Source organism: Symphalangus syndactylus, chromosome 1, assembly GCF_028878055.3.
Source record: "Symphalangus syndactylus isolate Jambi chromosome 1, NHGRI_mSymSyn1-v2.1_pri, whole genome shotgun sequence".
NCBI lineage: Eukaryota > Metazoa > Chordata > Mammalia > Primates > Hylobatidae > Symphalangus > Symphalangus syndactylus.
Genome location: NC_072423.2, coordinates 49,419,769 through 49,439,144, shown reverse-complemented (window position 1 = coordinate 49,439,144; position 19,376 = coordinate 49,419,769). Strand labels below are relative to the sequence as shown.

The 19,376-nt window shown below is 54.5% G+C and overlaps 1 protein-coding gene across 50 annotated transcripts in view; it reads right to left on the bottom strand.

Moving 5' to 3' along the window:
* Positions 1–19,376, bottom strand: part of CELF4 (CUGBP Elav-like family member 4) — a 323,827-nt gene that overhangs the window by 29,189 nt on the left and 275,262 nt on the right. For 27 of the 50 annotated variants that reach the window (XM_063640223.1, XM_063640236.1, XM_063640231.1 and 24 more), the window contains exons 4-7: positions 2,247–2,375; positions 1,938–2,017; positions 1,443–1,586; positions 149–296 (exon numbers count right to left, since the gene is read on the bottom strand). In XM_063640223.1, coding sequence (XP_063496293.1) covers positions 149–296; positions 1,443–1,586; positions 1,938–2,017; positions 2,247–2,375 — 501 coding nt within the window. The remainder of the gene's footprint in view (positions 1–148; positions 297–1,442; positions 1,587–1,937; positions 2,018–2,246; positions 2,376–19,376) is intronic. The other 23 variants (XM_063640218.1, XM_063640265.1, XM_063640242.1 and 20 more) reach the window with 2 other exon arrangements.

The window sequence follows — 19,376 nt, the reverse complement described above, 5'->3', positions numbered from 1 at the left end:
ACAAACTGCCAGAAGACAAGGCCTCTTGGGCCCAGACACTATGTGCTTTTGCCACAGAATGGTCTGCTGGTAGCCGAAATTAGGTCCCAGCCTGGGGCCAGCTGTTCTCCCACCAGGCCAGACCCTGTGTTGGCACCTGCCAGCTCACCTGAGGTTGGGGTCATAGGTGCGGCTGCCAGGCCATTCATGTTGAGGGCCGCCATCTGCTGCATCTGGGCGGCAGCGAAGGCAGCCATGGGGTTCAGGTAGCCGCCCTGCGCGACTGATGCCATCAGGGCCGCTTGCTGCTGCATCAGCTGGGGCAGAGGGAGTGGAAAAAATATCACGTGCTTCCAGGGGGCATCCCTCCCCGACAGGGGCCTCAGCTCCTGGAGACCAACCTCCCAGGCTCTGAGCCCCAGAAGCTGCCAGCTGCCACTCCAGAAAGCCCTGATGCCTCTCCCATTCTTGCCCTGTATCTCAACGCTATTAGAGTCCACCGCCCTGAGAGATGACTGTATTTAAAAGTAATGCTAGGGTCTTTGGAACTCAAAAGTTGTTGCTAGGGGCAGGGGAGGAGACTGGCTCTGTGGGTGCTAGTCAGCCCTGTGTACAGCCTATCATTCATGGGGAAGTGACATCCAAAGCACTAGAGACATGCTGGATGAGCCTCTGCAGAACTTACTTAGCACAGGTTTCTGTCCAGAATGGTTTTAATTTGGAGTCTGTTGGTAGAAGTGACAGGAGAATTATGAATAGAACCCCAGGCACCCCTAGTGTTATCACAAAGGTGAGTGCGGACAGGGGAGGCTGCGGAATGTGGCCAAGGCGGACAGTGCTGCAGAAGTGAGGTAAGCCTGCATTTTCAGACCCAGAACCGTGGACTGCCTCAGTGCCACCCACATAGGGGCTGTGGTTACCAGTCTGGAGGCAGCTCCGGGAGAGGCTGACAGAGTGGGCCCCCATGTGGAAGAAAGAAGTAGGTGGGCCAGAGGCCTGAGGGGATATCAGAAGTGTGGGTGTGTAGGGCTTTAGGGCGCCTCACAGGAGCCCTGCCAGGACAGACCAGAAGGCCTGAAGTCACCGTTCCATGGAGTAGGGGTGGTTTGCAACCAATGACCTTAACCTCCCCCTCTCATCTGTGCTTCCTGGGGTTCAACGTTGATCTGGCTGAGGGGAAAAGGCTCGGGGTAACCCACCTTTCTGTGGGGCCTCTCTCAGCTCTGCCCCTTAGAACCAAGACAGCAGCCCACCTTCTCCTGGCAGCCACCCCAACTGGGCCAGCCTTCTTTCAAACCCTTCTGAAGTTACACCCCCCAGGTTCATGGGTTCATTCCTGGCCCTTCCTCACTCTGGAGGGAGAGGGCAAGGGATAGAGTAGTATTTTCGGTTTCATGTCCCGCTCTCTGAGGCTCCCAGGGGAGTGAGCTTGAGAACCGCTGCCCCTGCACGCTGCCACTTACTGCCTGAGCGTAGGCGCCGTAGGCCCCGAACGGGATGGCCATGGGGTTGAACATGCCCATCTGGCCAGCCATCTGCTGCATTCGCCGCATCGTGCGCTCCTTGTCGGTGTCGGCGAACTTGACCACCAGACTGGACGAGGCTCCCTGTGGCCGGGGCGGCGCGTGAGACCCACCTGCTCCAGAGCCTCCGCCCGCAGCTGTCGGTGCCTCTGGCCTGCGCCCACCCCGCCCGCTCCTCGGGGCGCTTTGGAGGGGGCGGCATTGGCGCTCGCCCAGGGGAATGAGGTGTGAACCCCACCGCGGGCATTATCTACCTGGGTAATCTCAGGCCAGTTCCTTAACATCTCTGGGCTTCCGCGTCCTTGTCTGAGGCCCGGGGATAAGGGTCATGCTTTCCTGTCTCTTGGGGAGACTGGACAGCCGGCGGAGCGTGGCGGGTGCTGGGGTCTTGGCCCACCGCTGCCCTCGCCCCCGCCCCAAGGGGCCAGCACTCACCGGCATGGTCTGGCTGCCGTGTAGCGCGTTGATGGCGGCCTGTGCCTCGGCGTGGGAGGAGTACTTCACAAAGGCGCACCCTGCGGGGACGCGAGAGGCCGAGCTGGGACCCAGAAGCAGGGCCGGGGGGGGCCGGGAGGAGAGGGCGCATCCCAGGTGAACGCAGACGGGTGAGGCAGAGATTGAGAAAAAGACACCAAGAAGCCCAGAGACAGACGGCGACGGACCCGGAGACTCAGAGGAGCCCTCAGGTCTCCCTCCGCCTCGCCCCTCCTTCCGGGGCATCCCTCCCGGCCCCGCCCCGCGCACCCTTGCTGTTGCCGTCGGGCCCGCGCAGGATGGTGCACTCCTCGATGTTCCCAAAGGCCTCGAAAAGGCGGCGCACGTCGTCCTCGGACTGTTGCTTGTTGAGCATGCCCACGAAGAGTTTTCTATCTTCTAGAACAAAATTAGGAGATGCTTACCCGGGCCAGGGACCGGGTTGCGCGGGAGCAGGGCACGGCCGGAGGGGGAGGGCGGCAGGGAAAGGGAGGAGCCAGGGAGGCGGGGCTGGGGCTCGGGGCCGGCGGGGGAGAGGTGCGGGGGAGGGGGACGGGGGCGGGGCTTAGTCGGAGCGGGAAGGGCGAGGGAGAGAAGTGGGTGGGGTAGGAGCGCACAGCCGCAGGACAGGTGCGGAGAGAGCTGTGGCAGGCGGGAGCTGGATCGCAGCGACTCGGCCTCCTCCGCCTGCAGGGCAGGCTGCACCCTGAGGAGCAGAGCCCCTGGGCTGGCCCCTCACTAGAGCACACGGGCAGCCTGCGTTCCTCTCCTCCCTCGTCTCACGCGCTATCCTCTACAGGCTCCAAAATGAATCACAACTGGCGGCTCTGACGTCGGCCTTTGCAGATGCTGTGCCCCTGCCTGGAGCGCACTTATCACAAGGTCCAGTCCTCTTCTTCTAGGTCTCAGTTTGAGTATTGCCTCCTCACCCATGCCTCTTCTTACCCCTCCCTTACTCTGTCTCAGGCCCCCATCCCTGTGGCCAGAATGTCAAAGGACAATGACTACTTTGTGGGTTTCCGTATAGCTCTCCTTTCCCACCCATTCCCTGGGATGCTCACTGGGGAAAGAGATCAGGCCTCTCTGCTGAAGCAGCAGTGCATGGAGCACAGGAGGCCCTCCATTCAGTGATGAGGTGAATAAAGAATGAATGACTGCCCGCCCTGTGCCATCCCAGGGCACACCTCCTTGGTATCCTACATATTTTTTCTTCCATCTGGATGCGCCCTCCTCGGTCTGGCTCTTCCTATTTCTTCACGCTGCAAAATTCGACCCTGGGCACTTTGGGGGTGCCTGTTCCTGAAGATGCCTCAGCAGCCCCCACACACCTGGGATGAGTATCAAGTGCTTTGTTGACCCCACGCTGTGTGCCCGGGGAGACAAGGCATGCACACACGGGGCTGTATCCACCTGCAGCAGCTGGTGAATGACAGCAGAAGGCACCCCCAGCCCACAAGCTGCTACTTCAGTGTGACTACCACTCCTTTCACTGAGAGTTGGGGGGCGTATTCCTTCCCCTTGACTGCTCTAACAAATAAAGAATGGCAGAAGTGATGCCAGGTGACTTCTGAGGTTGGGTCATAAAAGAGATTAGCTTCCACTTGCCTCTCTTTTGGGGGGGAGTGTTAGCTCTGTGGAAGCCAGCCACCATGCTGTGAACCCCCAATTAGCCCATGCAGAAGAGTCCCCATGGAAAGGAACTGAGGCCCCAGCTGACAGCCAACATCAACCACCAGACATGTGAATGAATGAGACCTCAGATAATTCCAGCTCCCAGCCTTTGAATTTTCCAGCTGAGGCCCAGACATCCTGGAGCAGAGACAGGCCTTCCATGCTGTGCCCTGTGAATTCCTGACCCACGGAATCCATGAGCAAAATAAACGGTTGTTTTACACCACTCAGTTTCGGGCTAAATTGGTATGCAGCCATAGGAACTGGAACAGAGTCCCAGGGGTGGCTGCACTCAGCAGGCACTCGCTAGATGTTTGTGGATGATTACATGATTGACACACAGCCAAAGCTGCAGAAATGCAGACCCCAAAACTGCAAATGGCCATGTGTTCATGGTTTCCTCTGAACACATGGGCACTCAGGGACCCTGTGTCCTTCTGTATTCAAGGTGGTTGGTACCTTCTCTCCCAGAGAACCCCCATCTTGCCCAAATTGTCAGGAGAGTTCACTTAGAGCTGAGGGTCTGTCCCGGGTTCTGAAGCAAAGCAGAGGAAGCTTCCAGGCCCCTGTGCTCCACAAGCCACCTGCAGAGTCCTCCTGCCTTCTGCCCTGCTGGTACTCCTCAGTCCAGATGCACTCAGCACTGGGCCAGTTCTCAATGATGATGTGATGCCGGGTCCCAGCTCCTCCCATAACCTGTAGGGCACAGTTGCTGGTCCCTGTTACCAGCTGTGGGTCAAAAAACACTAGCTGGCCCTCCAACAGGGTGGGCCTCAGCTAAAGCTCTGGACCCCAGAGCCCCGGCCCCACTATCTGCCTCAAGCTGCTCTTCTGGCTCCTTTGGCTTGGCAAGACTTTGGGGCACACCCCCACCCCATCTCCAGGGTTCTGCGTGCAGCCCTCCCCTACTTACTCCAGGCTCTGGGGAACAAGGAGAAGGAAGAGAGAGAGGGAGAGTGGAAGAGAAAAGCTGAAGTGGGATGGGAGGAGATAGAGTTCAGCGCAGAAAGGGAGCGGGGGAGAGAAAATGGCAGGAAACATAGACAAGAGAATTAGAGGCAAAGGGCTGGGAGAAGAGGGCAGGGGGGAAAGATGACAGAGACAGAGGAAAGACTGGGGAGCCCTTATGTTTCACTCCTGGAAGCAGCAACAGCAATTTACTGGAAGTGAAATGGGCGCTTTTCCTTCTTTTGTGGAGTAATTAAAACTCTTCTCTCCAGGCACAGCCCCCAGCGTTCCCCCTACCTCCCCCTCAACCTTTAGTGCCTTTTAAAGGCTCAATCGAATAGGGTTTCCAGAAAGACTTAGAAATGGAACCCCGCCCCTGCTAATCCCTGGCCCTCTTGCTAAAAATTCCACTTCCTCACTTGGACAGAAAAAGGAAAGAAAGGGAAGGCACCTCCTCTGCCCAAGCTCGATTTACATGCGGAGACTGCAGCTCCTCGCCTTCGCCTCTCCTGACGTCTGAATGCATTCCTTTATTATTGCTATGACAGCTTTCTGATTGCATTAAAATTCATCCACATGTGCCTTTCTATCCAGCCACTTCCTTTTTTGCCGGTTTTGGGGTTTTTTTGTTTTTGTTTTTCCTAATTCCTCGTTCCCCTCCCCTGAAATTTCCCTTTACTGTGCAGTTCTCAGTTAAGCGCCTCCTTCTCGAGGCCTTTCTAAACATATAAGCTGCCAGGCTCCCCCTCTTCCTCCCCATCTGGATTTCCCCAGGGAAACTACAGCCACCCTTACCTTTCTGGAGGGCTGCAAGACACCAAAGAAACCCAGCTTCAGACTCACTTCCTCTAGGTAGTCATGGATTGACTGCACCCAACTCAAATGTCTACTTCCAGGATCCTCAAATGTGTTCAGTTTGCACCGTCCTCCAGTTGGGTATTGTGACTTTTGCAAGTGATTCTAAGGCTTGTCTCTCAGACCAGGGGCTGGAGGGACTTTGAGTTCGGGAGTGGACTTCCTTCTGGGCCAGGCCCACTGACTCCCACTCCCGTTCTCCTGCTCCACACCTGAGTTTTGGGATCTATGAAATGGATATGATTAGATGCTCCTGTCATGGTGGTGGCTAGGGTCCCAGCACCTGCCAAGAGGTAATTACCATGGTGATGGCCCCTACTTAGATTTCTCCATGCAAGAGGAAGAGGAAATGCAGTGCTGTTTTCCCTTTGTTTGCCCTGCCTTGGTTTCGCCTGGAAGGTCACCCCTAATGTGAGAGGGCAGAGGTCAAAGAGGGAGAGAGGAGAAGTCAGAGGACCCACATCTCATGATGGGGAACACACTTGAAGCAACAGGTTGGACTAGATCCTGAGGCTGTGGCTGACCAGCTGAGATTGACAACATCTCCCTGTCTCCTACCCACTCTGCCCACCTCCTTTGTATCTACTTTCCTGAGGCACTGTCTCAAGCTGCATCAGATAACCAACGGTACCATTTCGCTGGCATCTTGGGTCTGATGCCAATTTCGCAAGAGTCTTGGAGAATGACTGTTTCCCCAGCCCGTGCCCATCCTCCTCCATCCACACAGCCCCTGACTCCTGGTACAGGCAGAGCAGGCCCTGGCTGCTGCCCAGTTGCCTAAGCTGGGACCCCTGGTAATGGAGAGGCTCTGGTGGTACCCATGTTCTGGTAAGCCCTCAGCCCTGAGCCTGTTGCTTCCCATAGTCGGGTTATTGGGGGGCTGCCCCTCTGAAGACACATTCAGGCGGGTGCTGCTGGGCTGGGCCAAGGTGTTGAGGCAAGGAGTGGCCTCAGAGTTAGTGAGGGGATGGGCTGAAGAATGAGTGAGAGGTCGCTGAGACCCCCCGGGGGCCCAGAGATGTGGTGAGCAACTGGAGGCTGGCATTAGGAGCCCAGAATTCTCTTGACAGAGCCTAGCTCAGGTCAGGGGCTCAGCCCTGGGAGTTGGAAACTGAGCACAACAAAATCCGCTGACCTGAGCTGAGGAGACTGAGGCCTCATGGGTTCCACCTGGTCAAGGGGCAGAGCAAGGGGAGCAAGCATGTTCTACAGTCTCTCAACAGCTGTTCACTGGGCACCTTCTCTGTGCCGGACACTGTTCCAAGCATTGTTTCTACAGTGGTAAACAAGAGAGATGAAGCTGCTCGTTGGAGCTGGCATCTTGGTGGAGAGACAGGCCATCCACAATACACAAGTCCCCAAACAAGACAAAGGCCAGCAGTGCTGGCACACTGTGGCCCCAAGAACTGCTGTCCCTGCACCTGGAAGAACAAGGCCATAGAGTGGCAGAGCTGGGCAGGGCCCTGGATAACACCAAGGGTTTCATGCTTTTTCAGATGAGGAGCCTGGGGCAGAGAAGGAGCCCCAGGATGCACAGGAGGTTGCCCATAGCTGGAGCCTAGACTCAACCCAGCCTCATGGGGTCCCCTGACTTCATGATCACAAAGCCCTTGCTGCTGCCATCTGTTCTTCTAAATCGTGTCTGTGCCTGCAGGTGTGAGGGAGCATCTGGGGTTCTGTGGAACAGGAGTGTGACTCCCCAGAGGGCTGGGCAACAGGAGGTGGGTGCTCATCCCAGCCCTGCTTGGGCCCAGAGAGGGCAGCTTGGCTCTTTGTTCCCAGATGTCTAACCACCATAGGGGGGTAGGCAGAGTCTGTACTCACCACCCCACCTGTGCAGGAGCTGGGGCTGGGGGAAGACGATGAAATTGTGGACAGGAGAAGCTCCCAGTTCTGTGTCAGGTGAAGGTGCTTACAGCCACCTCAGGAGGGGCTGGACAAAACCCCTGACATATTTTGCGTCTCCCCTCTGGCTGCCCCTTCAGCAAGCATTGATTGAGCACTCACTGTGTGCCTGGGAATTGTTAGAACAGAGGATCTGAGATGAGTTTTGGGAGCGCTTCTGGGTTTTCTCTTTTAAGGGGTTGGGGAGAAAGAGTTGTGCATGGCTCTGAGATTCCTGGAGAGTCCAGAGTCCTTGGTCTATAGGCCCAGAGCCTCTGCATTGGAGCCCCTCATGAGAGAACAAAGGCCTGATAGATACATCCAGTAACTCTGGGATAAAGGCCAGAAGAAGCTAGAAGGGGGAGGAGGAACTAGCTACACCCTGATGGCTTCCAGGAGGAGGTGGGCTGGATTATGAAGTGCATGGGACATATGCAGGGACTACAGGCCCACACAAGAATTTGAGCAAAGGCGGAGAGGTGGAGGGACGCCTTTGGCTGCCCTTTTCACCTGTTCCAAGTGGTCCCTGCCTGTGGCAGCTTTGCAAGAAGGGGACCCTGAGGAAGCTTGACTTTGCTTCTTCACCTGCCTCCTGCCTGCTCTCCTTTCCACCAATGCATACATCACCCATTCCTCTGACTTCAGGACTCTTTTTAATTTTCCTTAAACCCCAGTCTAACCCTGAGCTCTGGTTCACAACCTGTAAAAAGCACTGGGTGACACCCGGGGAAGTGATAGGTGCTAACGAAAAGACAATGGAATCTGGCTGCCAGAATCTCTTGCATCCTCCCATGGGTCCCTCCATGAGGGAGATAAAAAATCCTAAGCTCACTCTATTCAGGGTGTCAGGGAAGGATGGGGCTCGGGCTGAAAGGATTTGTATTTTAGAAGGAGAGCCCAGGGCACCCTCAGTGGAACCTCAAGATTAGCCCAACCCCCTACGGGGGATGTTTCAGGGCTGTGCCTTCTCTGCTGCCCCACGCTAGCCACGTGGGAAGCATCTTGCTGGCCGGGCAGGGTGAGTGGGCCCCTGAGTGGTGAGGAGGGAGGTAACAGCAGTACCACTTGACTCGCAAAATGCCAGCATCCTGGCACTAATGCTCAAATTCCAGTTTAATTTTCACAATTTGATTCACTCATTACCATCAGCATTAAACAATATTTCTTGCTTAAGGATAGACGGTTGCAGGGGCACTGTGGGCGAGTGTTCAGATGGTTAATGCCTTTTACTACCACAGTAGATTTTTACTATTCTCTTCCCTCCAGCTGCTGAGGGAAGGTTGTGGGGTACTGAGCTGGGGAGAACGCTGGGGTCAGGGACCAGGGTGGGGAGTACATGGCTTTGAGGTCTAGTGGCTGGTGGGTTGGGCAGAGAGGCTGCTAGGAGACCTGGAGGCTCAAAGGCAGCAGTTTGGGGGTGCAGAGAAAATGCCAGATATTCACGATGACTGAGCTGGAGGCCTCTTTCCTGCTTTGGAGTCTTTGGTCTTGGGGAGTGATGACTGGGCAAGAGCCCAGAGACCAGAGCACCCCATGAATCTGCTCCTCAGCTGCCAGGCAGAGGCTGGAGCCCAGGGTCATCCCATGCAGTGGCCCCCCAGGGTGCCTCCTGGATCCCAGGGTCTTCTACTCTCTTTGGGCCCGCAGGCAGTGACTCTGAGGGTGAAGGACATGCCCCCATCTCTAACTTTACCTGTGGATCAGGGAGGACCTTCAGTAGCAAGGGACGGGGAGACACACTTGACTCAACAGGAGGGCCAGGCCAATGGTGTCCTCCAGATACTAACTGAGGCTGTTTGTCAAATCCTGGCTCCACCACATTTTGGCTGTGCAGGCTCCGGCTAGGCATAGAACCCCCCAGGCAGGTCTGGAATTAAATGAGGTTTTTAGCACATGTGTGGCACAGAGAAAAGGCTCAATAAGTGCCAGTTATTGTGAATGTTGTAACCATTAGTACTGCTCACCCATGGGGACCCCAGCTGGCAGGAGGGTGATGCCCACTCCCACCACTGGGAGTGTAGAGAGGACCACCAGGGACATCAAACTGAGCAAAGTCGCGCCAGCCCAGGTCAGTCAGAGAAGCCAGCAGCATTTTGAGAACCACTGAGATGCTCTCCAGCCTCCACCAGGAGGTCTACATGGGTTGTGCAAAAACAGACATTTCCCCCAACGGTACTGAGCATCCCTACATGCCATTTCCATGAAGTCTCCCAAACCAGATCTGTCAAGCACCCATGGTTCCTAAGGGATGAGCGACTCATCTGAATCTACATCTGTGCAGTTTTCACGGTTGCCTGACTACTCTACCCGAAAACCCAGAGGCTTCCTGTTCTTCCCCTTTGCCAGCCCTTGTAGAGCCACCTCACTGCCCCAGGGGGCAGCATACAGCAGCAGAACTGCCTTCTAAGTAGGGATGCAGTGGATAGGGACAGGGATCTGCACTCCCATCCTTGAAGGCTGAGAACCCAGCAATTACCCCTGATCAGGTCAGCGCAGACAGTTTCCAGCACCACTGTCCACACTGGAGTCAAGAACCTGCAGCTATGTGACCAGGCTGGCCATCCTCCCAAGAGCCAGTTCCTTCACTTGGGACACAGGGTCACCACGGGCCAGGTCTCAGGAGGGCTCTGAGCCTGAGCCAGTGGAGAGCTATGCACTCCCCTTCCCTCCACCACACTGTGCTAAAGCCAGCTGGGCTGGGAGCCGCCTCTGAGGATGAAAGCCTTCCTGCTTGGGAAGAAGGCTGAAGGAGACATCAAACCAGATCAAAGGCTGCTGGGATCAGGACGTGTTTGGGGGCCTGCAATGGGATGCAAATGAAGACCCTCACTCGCTCTGCCCCGCCCCCAAGGAGGCAGTGCTGGCCTTGATCTGCTTGGCTCCCTCCAGGCCTGGTGCTGTTTGATGTTGGAGTGGAAGAGGCAGGAGACGGGAGTCCCCGTCACTTGCACTCCTTCGCCAGCGCTGCCTTCCAGATATTTCAGGGTCCGCCATCCCTCCTCCTTCTCCCCTGAGGTTGGAGCCACCCAGGCACAATGGTCACCTCCTCAGTGCTGACACCCACCAAGCCCCTGCTGTCTGCTCTCCACAAAACAGCAGAGGGGGGCGTTAAAATCCAGGGCAGACCCTGTCTCTCCCCTGCTGAAACCCTGTGGTGGCTCCCCCTCACTCTGAGACCAAGCCAAGTCTGGTAATATCATGTAAGGGGCTACACAGCCACCCACACTCCATGCCCCCAGACCTCTCTCCTCCATGAATGAGATGTCCATGTTCATTCATTCATGCAGCAAGGTCCAATTCTTAAATGGCCGGGCATGTAGTAGACGCTCAATAAATACACATTGCCATGAATAAATGAATCTATTTGCTCAATGAGCGTTGGGGATGGGGCTGCTATAAACCTGGCATGGTGATGGGTGCAAGGGACAAGGAGCTGACCTTCAGGAATCCTCAGAAGGTAGGAACTGAGTGTTCCCTGGAGATGAGTGGGCACTGGACATACTGCGGGCACAGAGCATGGAGTGATGAGCCCTGTAGGTATGAGGGGCTGAGAAAGACCTAAAAGGCCTGCGCTGGACCCTGAATGATCCATGGGCAGGGTTTGCATTGTGGGAGAGGCAAGGGGCGGGCATTGCGGGCCAGGGAACAGCACGTGCAAAAGCAGGGAGTGTGAAAGGGTGTGTGGTAGGAGGGAGCAGCAACACACACATCACACACACACCACACACACCAGTACATGCATCACACACAACACACACAACATCACACACACATCACACACAACACCACACACACACACACACACACACACACACACATACCAGTACATGCACCATACATATACCCCAACATACACACATACACCAATACATGCACCACACATACACCCCAATGCGCACACACCCCAAACATGCACCACACATATACCCCAACACACACACACCAATACACGCCCCACACATATACCCCAACACACACACACAGCCCAGCACACGCACCACACATATACCCCAACACACACATACACACACACACATCAATACATGCACCACGCATATACCCCAACATACACACACACAGACCCCGCAATACACACACCACACATATACCCCAACTCACACACACACCAATACACGCACCATGCATATACCCCAACACACACACACACCCTCAATACACTCACCACACATATACCCCAACACACACACACACACAATACACACACCACACATATACCCCAACACACACACGCACACCAATACATGCACCACACATATACCCCAATACACACACTCTCACACACCAATACACTCAACAGGCATATACCCCAACACACACACACACACCAATACATGGACCACACATATACCCCAACACACACATACACACACCAATACACGCACCACACATATACCACAACACGCACACACACACTCCAACATACACACCCCAATACACGCACCACACATATACCCCAACATACACACACACACCAATACACGCACCACACATACACCAACACACACACACCAATACATGCACCACACACATACGCCAACACACACACTCTCACACACACCAACACACTCACCACACATACACCAACACACACACACCAATACATGCACCACACACATACCCCAACACACACCCTCTCACACACACCAATACACGCACCACACATACACCAACACACACACACCAATACATGCACCACACACATACCCCAACACACACACTCTCACACACACCAATACACTCACCACGCATATACCCCAACACACACACACACACACCAATATATGCACCACACATATACCACAACACACACACACACCCCAACATACACACCCCCAATACATGCACCACACATATACCCCAACATACACACACACCCCCAATACACGCACCACACGTATACCCCAACATACACACACCCCCAACATACACACCACACATATACTCCAACATACACACACCCCCAATACACACACCACCCATATACCCCAAAACACACACACACACCAATACGTGCACCAACACATATACCCCAACATACACACACACCCCAACATACACCAAAGCATATATGCCAACACACGCACATACACAGCAATGCATTACCCCAACATACACACACAGACACACACAAATACACACACCAATACACACCAATGCATATACCCCAACATACACACATACAGCAACATATACCCTAACACACATACAAACACATACACCAAATAGACACACACCCCAACACACACAACCAACACCCCCACACACCCAACACACACACATACACGTACACACACATCAATACATAACTACACACTCCAACACACACACACACACCCAACATACACACATATACACATACATACCCCAACATACATAGACACACACCCAACTCACATCCCAACACACAAACCCAACCACCCAACATGCACACACACCCAACACACACACACCAACACACAAAGACACACACCCCAACACATACATAGACACACACACTAACATACACACACCAATATGCACACCAGCGCCCACCCCTCAACACGTAGATAAACATATACACACACACATGCGCATACACTCCAACACATACACAAACACATATGTGCAGATACACACCAACATACACACACAGATGCACATACACATACACACAGATACACCAACACACACCTCAACATACACACATAACACACACAGACACACACCCCAATGCACATACACACACACACACCCCTTCCTCCTCTCCCACCCACCCTGATCTAAGCACCTCCCCAAGGTGAAAGGCCTGGCCCCTCTCCTCTGACCTCTGGAAGCCTGGCCCGGGCCTCCAACCCTGGGCCCATTCTTCTCGCCTGCGCCTGGCCTCACAGGGCACCATGCCCTCCCTTGGCTCCATCTGGTTCCTCATCCACGGCACCCATGGCTGCTCCTATGGCCCAACACAATGTCACCCAGGCCCTACATGACAAGAGCCTGCAGGACCCAACTCCCACATCACAGAACCCCTACCGCCCCAGCCAGCGCTGCTCAGCCCTGTCAACTCCACCTCCCTCCCCCAGGCTTGAGATGCCCTGCCCCTGGCTGTGGCTCTGACTCAGTCCTCCAGGTGGTGGCTGTAAGAGCAACAAGAAGAATCACAATGGTTCTCATTTTGCCCCCAGTTACTATGATCCAGACACTGAGAGCAGCACTTTACAGGTATGGCAGGTATTTGATTATTTCCACTGTTCAGATGAAGAAACTGAGGCATAGAGAAGTTAAATATCTTTCCCAAGAACTCACACCCAGTCACTGGTGAAGGCAGGACTCAGCCCCAGGTGGTCTGGACCGAGCTGAGCTTTGGGGGTCTTCCTTTTCCCCCCGGGCAGAAGAGGGTACCGCCTGGAGTTCCCACTCCCTCTCTTCCCTCTCCACCCCTCCATCTCTGCACAGACCGCTGGCAAAATGCCCAATAACCACATTGCTTTTTGAGGGCTAGGGCTTTGGTTGAGAGCCCCAAGGGGTGAGTGGGTGGGGCACCCATAGCCTGCTGCTAGCTGCAAGGGAGTGGGCTCATGGGATTCCCCATTGCCCAGGGTCCCAGTTAGGCCTCACAATCCCTCCCCAGTCCTGCCCTTCCCTCTGATCACAGCGTGCCTGTCTTGAAGTCCCCTAGGTGCTCGAGGAGGTAGTTTTTCCTTTTGAGTCCTCTGGCCTTCCCCTCCCTTGAATGTGGGCTGAAAATGTCCTCTCTCATCATCACACAGGAAGTCTGCCCTGCTGGCAGAATCTCCTCTAACTGCACTACCCCCTCTATGCCCGAAGCCCCTCCCTGGCCCCTGGGGCCTGTTCTGGGCAGGGGTGTGGCACCTGAGAAAGGGGTTTGTAGGGGTGCCTTTGAGGGGCTTGCAGTATGTTTGCAGAACCAGAGCCAGAACTTGGGGTCTGTTGCTACCCTCTGCGGGGCCAGGAATGGCTCCTTCACTCTCATCTCTTGCGCTCTGAGAGGAGATGAGCTGGCCTAGGGACCCTGAGTCAGGAGAAGCTGAGCCTTGGGATTCAGTACACGTGAGGGGTCTGGGAACTGTCCCCACCTGCCCCCTTACTGCCTCCCTCTCTGGCCTTTGGACCCTTGCCCTATGAGTTTGATTCAGGCCTTTCAGCAGGAGCCTGGGACACCACAGTGGCTCTATGTAGAAGTCACCTTTTGCTGGGGTGGTGGCGCGCAGCCGTCTCTCCAGGTAACTGATTATACATTTGATCTGCTACATTATCCTTACCAGGCACACGGCACACGACAGACGGCCCTGGAGTTCTGTGGGGACTTTTCGCAGCCGAACTCTGTTGTCTAATGGGGTTTCCGCTGGCGTCTGGCACACTCTCCTGCATTTCACCCATCGCAGGATAATTTATAACATAATGGGGCCTTTTTTTTCCTTTATATCACGCGGGAGCATAAATTATGGCCAGTTTGTCCTCGGCTTTCAAGGAGACAGACAAAGCAGGGCTATTCCAGCATGGGCTGGGGGAGGTTTCTGCAGGGGAGGAGGAGGGCAGGGTGGTCTACAGGGCAGGAGGGGCAAGAAGAGGAGAGACCAAGGAATGGTGTTAAAAGCATCTCATTGACAGGGCAAAGAATCTACTCCAGGTGGCCACAAATGCTGGGGAAGAAATAAAAGACTCACTTAAAGCTGTTTGTCTCTATTAACCACAGAGTGGGGGCTCGTTAGCTGGGCGCAGAGCTGCACAGTGATAAGGCTGTGTGCGGGGCGGTGGTCGCCATCTGCAGACCACCTGGCCACAGGCCTTCCAACATTAGCCACAGGCTGACCCTCATGGGGCCTCAAATCCTCCCAGTTGTGATCCAACTTTCCACAGTCGCACAGAGAGGGTGAGTGGGCATGAGTCTCCTCGGTGCCTCCCGCCATCACCAGAGACACAGTGAAAAACTTGGCGCCGGGGGCGGCCATGCAAACCCCCTGCCCCTGTGACCCACAGCCCATTTTTAATATCGACGGTGGGGCTTGGCTTTCTGTGGATGGACAGCGATAGAGAAGCTGCCTACCAGCCCACTGGCCATCTTCCCGGGGAGGTGCAAGGCCTCAGCATCTTCCTTACTTGTCTAACCCGGGAGGAGTCACACTGGAATCAAGAGAGACTGACCCAGTGGCTGCAGCCACCACGCCCATTCCCCACACCTGAACACTGTGCCGAGAACCTCTAGCGACCCTGGGTTGGGAGTGGGTCTTCAGAGGCCACCTGGCCCAGCCTCCTCCATTACCACCCAGTTGCAGGAATGATGCTTCCTGATCACTTGCAGAAGGCCTGCTGGCCTCCCTACGAGATGCAGGAGGGAGCCCAGAAGAACGTTGTCTTATGTGCCTCCAGAGCCCAAGTCCTGCCCTGTAGCACCAGCAGCTGCGGCTGCGCCCTCAGGACAGCCCTTCAGGGATGAACAACAGGTGTCTTAGATCTCATGGGACAGAGGTCCTTAGCCCTGGCTGCCATAGAAATCACCTGGAGGCCTTCGACAAGCCAGGTGACTCGGGTTGACCCCCGAGATACGGATTTGAGGGATTGGTTGGGCGCCCAGATGTCAGTATTTCTGATTTTCGTTATTTAAAGCTTCTCAGGTGATACCAACATGCAGCCAGGGAGGGAAGGGATGCGATGGGATTGGTCTTCTCCAGGCTGCTCGTCTTTCCTCAGGCACTGCGTCCCTGACCCTCCACCGGCCTGCTGGGATAGAGCCCTTCGACTGCAAAATTCTGGGCCCCATTGGTGCACGGATGGCAGCACCCACCTTCTATGCCCTGACACCTGCCTGAGCCTGGCCATCCTTCCCATTGCTCAGGAGTCACCCTGTAAAGCTATTGAACTAATTTCGGGAGGCAGGGTGAGGGGACTTCTCTAGGTCAGCATGCGGCTTAGCCCCTGAGAGCTTTGCAAGCCCCCTCTTCTTCCTCCTCTCTCCTCCCCTGTGCCCCTTCCCCCTTCATCCATCAGCCAGCCCTGCTCTGAGTGGGGAATCCCAGGCCCCTGTTTCTCAGGCCTCCGGGTTCCTTTCTATCCCACTTTGTTACAGCCACCATGGCCCTCCTGGATTCCCTGCTGCCCACCCCCAAGGAACGCAGAGGGCCCATGCTTAAGTACATGGTGTATTAACTCATGACTGATAATGGACTGCAGATAGACGTAGAGATGGATGGATGGTAGACATGATTAATAGATGCTAGATATCCAGATTAAATGTTAGATGATAGATAGATACACAGATGAGAGAAAAATGATTGCAGAAAGCAGATAGATTTATGATGGATGACACATAAATAGCAATAGGTAAATGTGGATGGATGGGTGGCCAGGATGCTTCTGAGGACTTCAGGTAATGAGGTCTAAATGCAAAGGTCAGAAAATCAGTCACAACCAACCACACCTGCTGGGGTGCTGACTCTCAAAATAACAAGGAACGCTGCTCTGTTCAAGACCTATCTTGAACCAGCTTCTCTTTCAACACAGGTCCCTGCATCTCTACATTTGCCAGTGGGTTTGCAGTTAATATAGGTTGCAATTGGGCTGGTTTACTGTGGACACCCGAAGATTCTCTTTGACATTTTCCTGAACCTACTGGCAGGCTGAAATGACCTCTCAAGCCTCCACTGCACCCAATGAGGTCCTCTCTTCCTGCATGGAGGGATGTCTGCCTTATAGGTGCCTGCTCCTAAGGGAGCACTGCTCCTAAGCCCTGCGGTGAGATGGCAGGTGTTGGCCCACATGGTTTATGCAGAGCTCCATGCATTCATTCTCTTGGTCAAAGACCATGCCCTCAGAGAGGATAATGGCAGCACACACCATGGGCCAAGCACAGCTCAGAGCACTTTAACCTTATGAAGTGGGCACCACTGTTCCCCATTCTACAGATGAGGAAACGAAGGCACAGAGATGCTTGGCAACCAACTTGCTGGGGATCCCCAAGCTAACTCACAGCAGAGCCAGGCTTTGAACCAGGTGGCCCAGCTCTCCAGCTCTCATCTAACACGCAGAAGGCATCCCCCTGCCCTGCTTACCAGAGGATGGTCATGAGGCCCTGCTGAGCTCAGGAAGGCAGGCGGCTCTGGGCACCTGGAAGGGCTGCACCATCTGCAAGCCTTGATTCTTTTTAATGACTAATGAGATTGTGAGGGGGAGAGTTCGCTTTCTTGAGAGAACAAACTATTTTGAAGGGTGGCAACATATTATCTGTTGGTATGTGACTGGCATTGCTAACAACAGAGGAGCCTGCTCTCTGTTGTTAGAGAACAGAGAACAGAAATATTGCCTCTTAAGGGTGGCAATATTTGGTTACCGTGAAATTCCTTTAACAGAGTGGCACAAGAGAATTTTCTGTCTCAGAAACCTGCATGCCAGCTCTGGGGCTGCCCTGGACCTCTCCTGCTATTCACCACTCAGTCCGGCAGTCAGTATTCAACAAACTGTGCACAAGGGACTGTGTCAGGAGATGCAGGAAGTAGACTTGATCCTTCAGGAAAAGTGCTTCCAAATTAGGGCCTGAGTGGCCCAGCTGTGGAGGGCAGACCATGATGGGGGATCCTGGGGTGAGAGGGGATGGGGGCTGGCAGAGGGGGCAGTACACGGTGGAGCAGCAGGAAGAGTTTGCCATGCTGCAGTGTCCTCATGGCTGAGGCCACAGGGCACTGAGGTCAGGCTGCGCTGCCTCTCTAGGGAAGGGTGGGGAGAAGGATGGAAACTTGGGGATGGGAGCTCAGAGGACAGAATGCAAAGAGCTTCATTACTCAGCTCAAGTGCTCAAGGAGAATTGTATTTTGAAAATCAAGACATGGTCCTCCCACCCACAAGTCTCCAGGGAGTTCTGGGGATGACAAGCACTGTGGGGCTGCTCTGCCGGGAGCAGGTGGTCTGAGAGTGAAGGAAGCAGGGGAAGGCCCCCGCTTGCTAGCTGGTACGCCCCAGCTTGTCCCCCCACCTCCCTTCCCCTACAGCCAGACTCTGCTATCAGGGACACTGTCAGCTGCCCTTTGGATGTCCTGAGGGTGGGCTCTGTGCCAGCTGGCCGTCTCCACACATCCTGTCCACTTCTCACTACCATGCTCCAGTAGAATATGATGAGAGTCCTGTTTGATAGATGAGTTAACTGAGGCTCAGACAAGCTAAGAAACTGGAGGAACCTCCCCCAGGCGGTAAGTGGCACAGGTGGGGCTGGACCGGGTATCTGTGGTGGCTGCACTGCCTTCTCTGTTGTGTGACATGGAGTATTACACAGCCCTGGAGTTTCATCTTTTGGGTTCTAAGCCTGCAGACTGGGCATTGCCCTCTTCAGGGAAGTTTTTGAAGTGTGGTGGCTTGGTCACCTCCACATGACTGATTTTGCCAGAAAATGTCCTTTGTGATCAAAAGGACCTGATAAGCTTTTATGCCTTGAGTGCCTGAGAATGGAAGAGAAGTGGAGGAGGCAACATGGAGGGGCATGGCTGGGAGCGGGCTCGATGCTAGGGAATTGAGGGCAGCCTGGTGTCTAGGAGGTGGGTGGTGACGGTGCTGAGCTGGGGAGGCCAAAGAAGGTGGCTGGGCTGAAGGGAATGTTCCCTGCCAGCCCCAACTCTCCTTCCCTGTCCATGCACAGCAGCTGCATGGCCCAGGGCAGTGGAGCCCCCTAAACATGGGTCCCAGGCACTTCAAGCTTTGTCTGCTGACTGCATCAGAAAGCTTCATCCACAGGTATATGTGACTATTTTTCAAATGCATCTAGATGCTGTTGTGATTTTAAAAATACAAATCCATTTAAAAGCATTGCTGAATTCAAGGTGGAATTTTGTCATTTTGCATTCTCTCAAACAATGGATACTCCAAGTAAAACATCTGTCAAGGGGGACACTGATGAATTCTTGATGTTAAAAATGGCTCCTTAACCTTGAGAAGTCTGGAAATGCTGATCCAAGAAGGGCAGCGGGAGCTTGAGCAGGAGAAAGTGCCGCAGCTGAATTCAGGCCTAGCGCATCTCACCCACAAGAGCACACATTAACT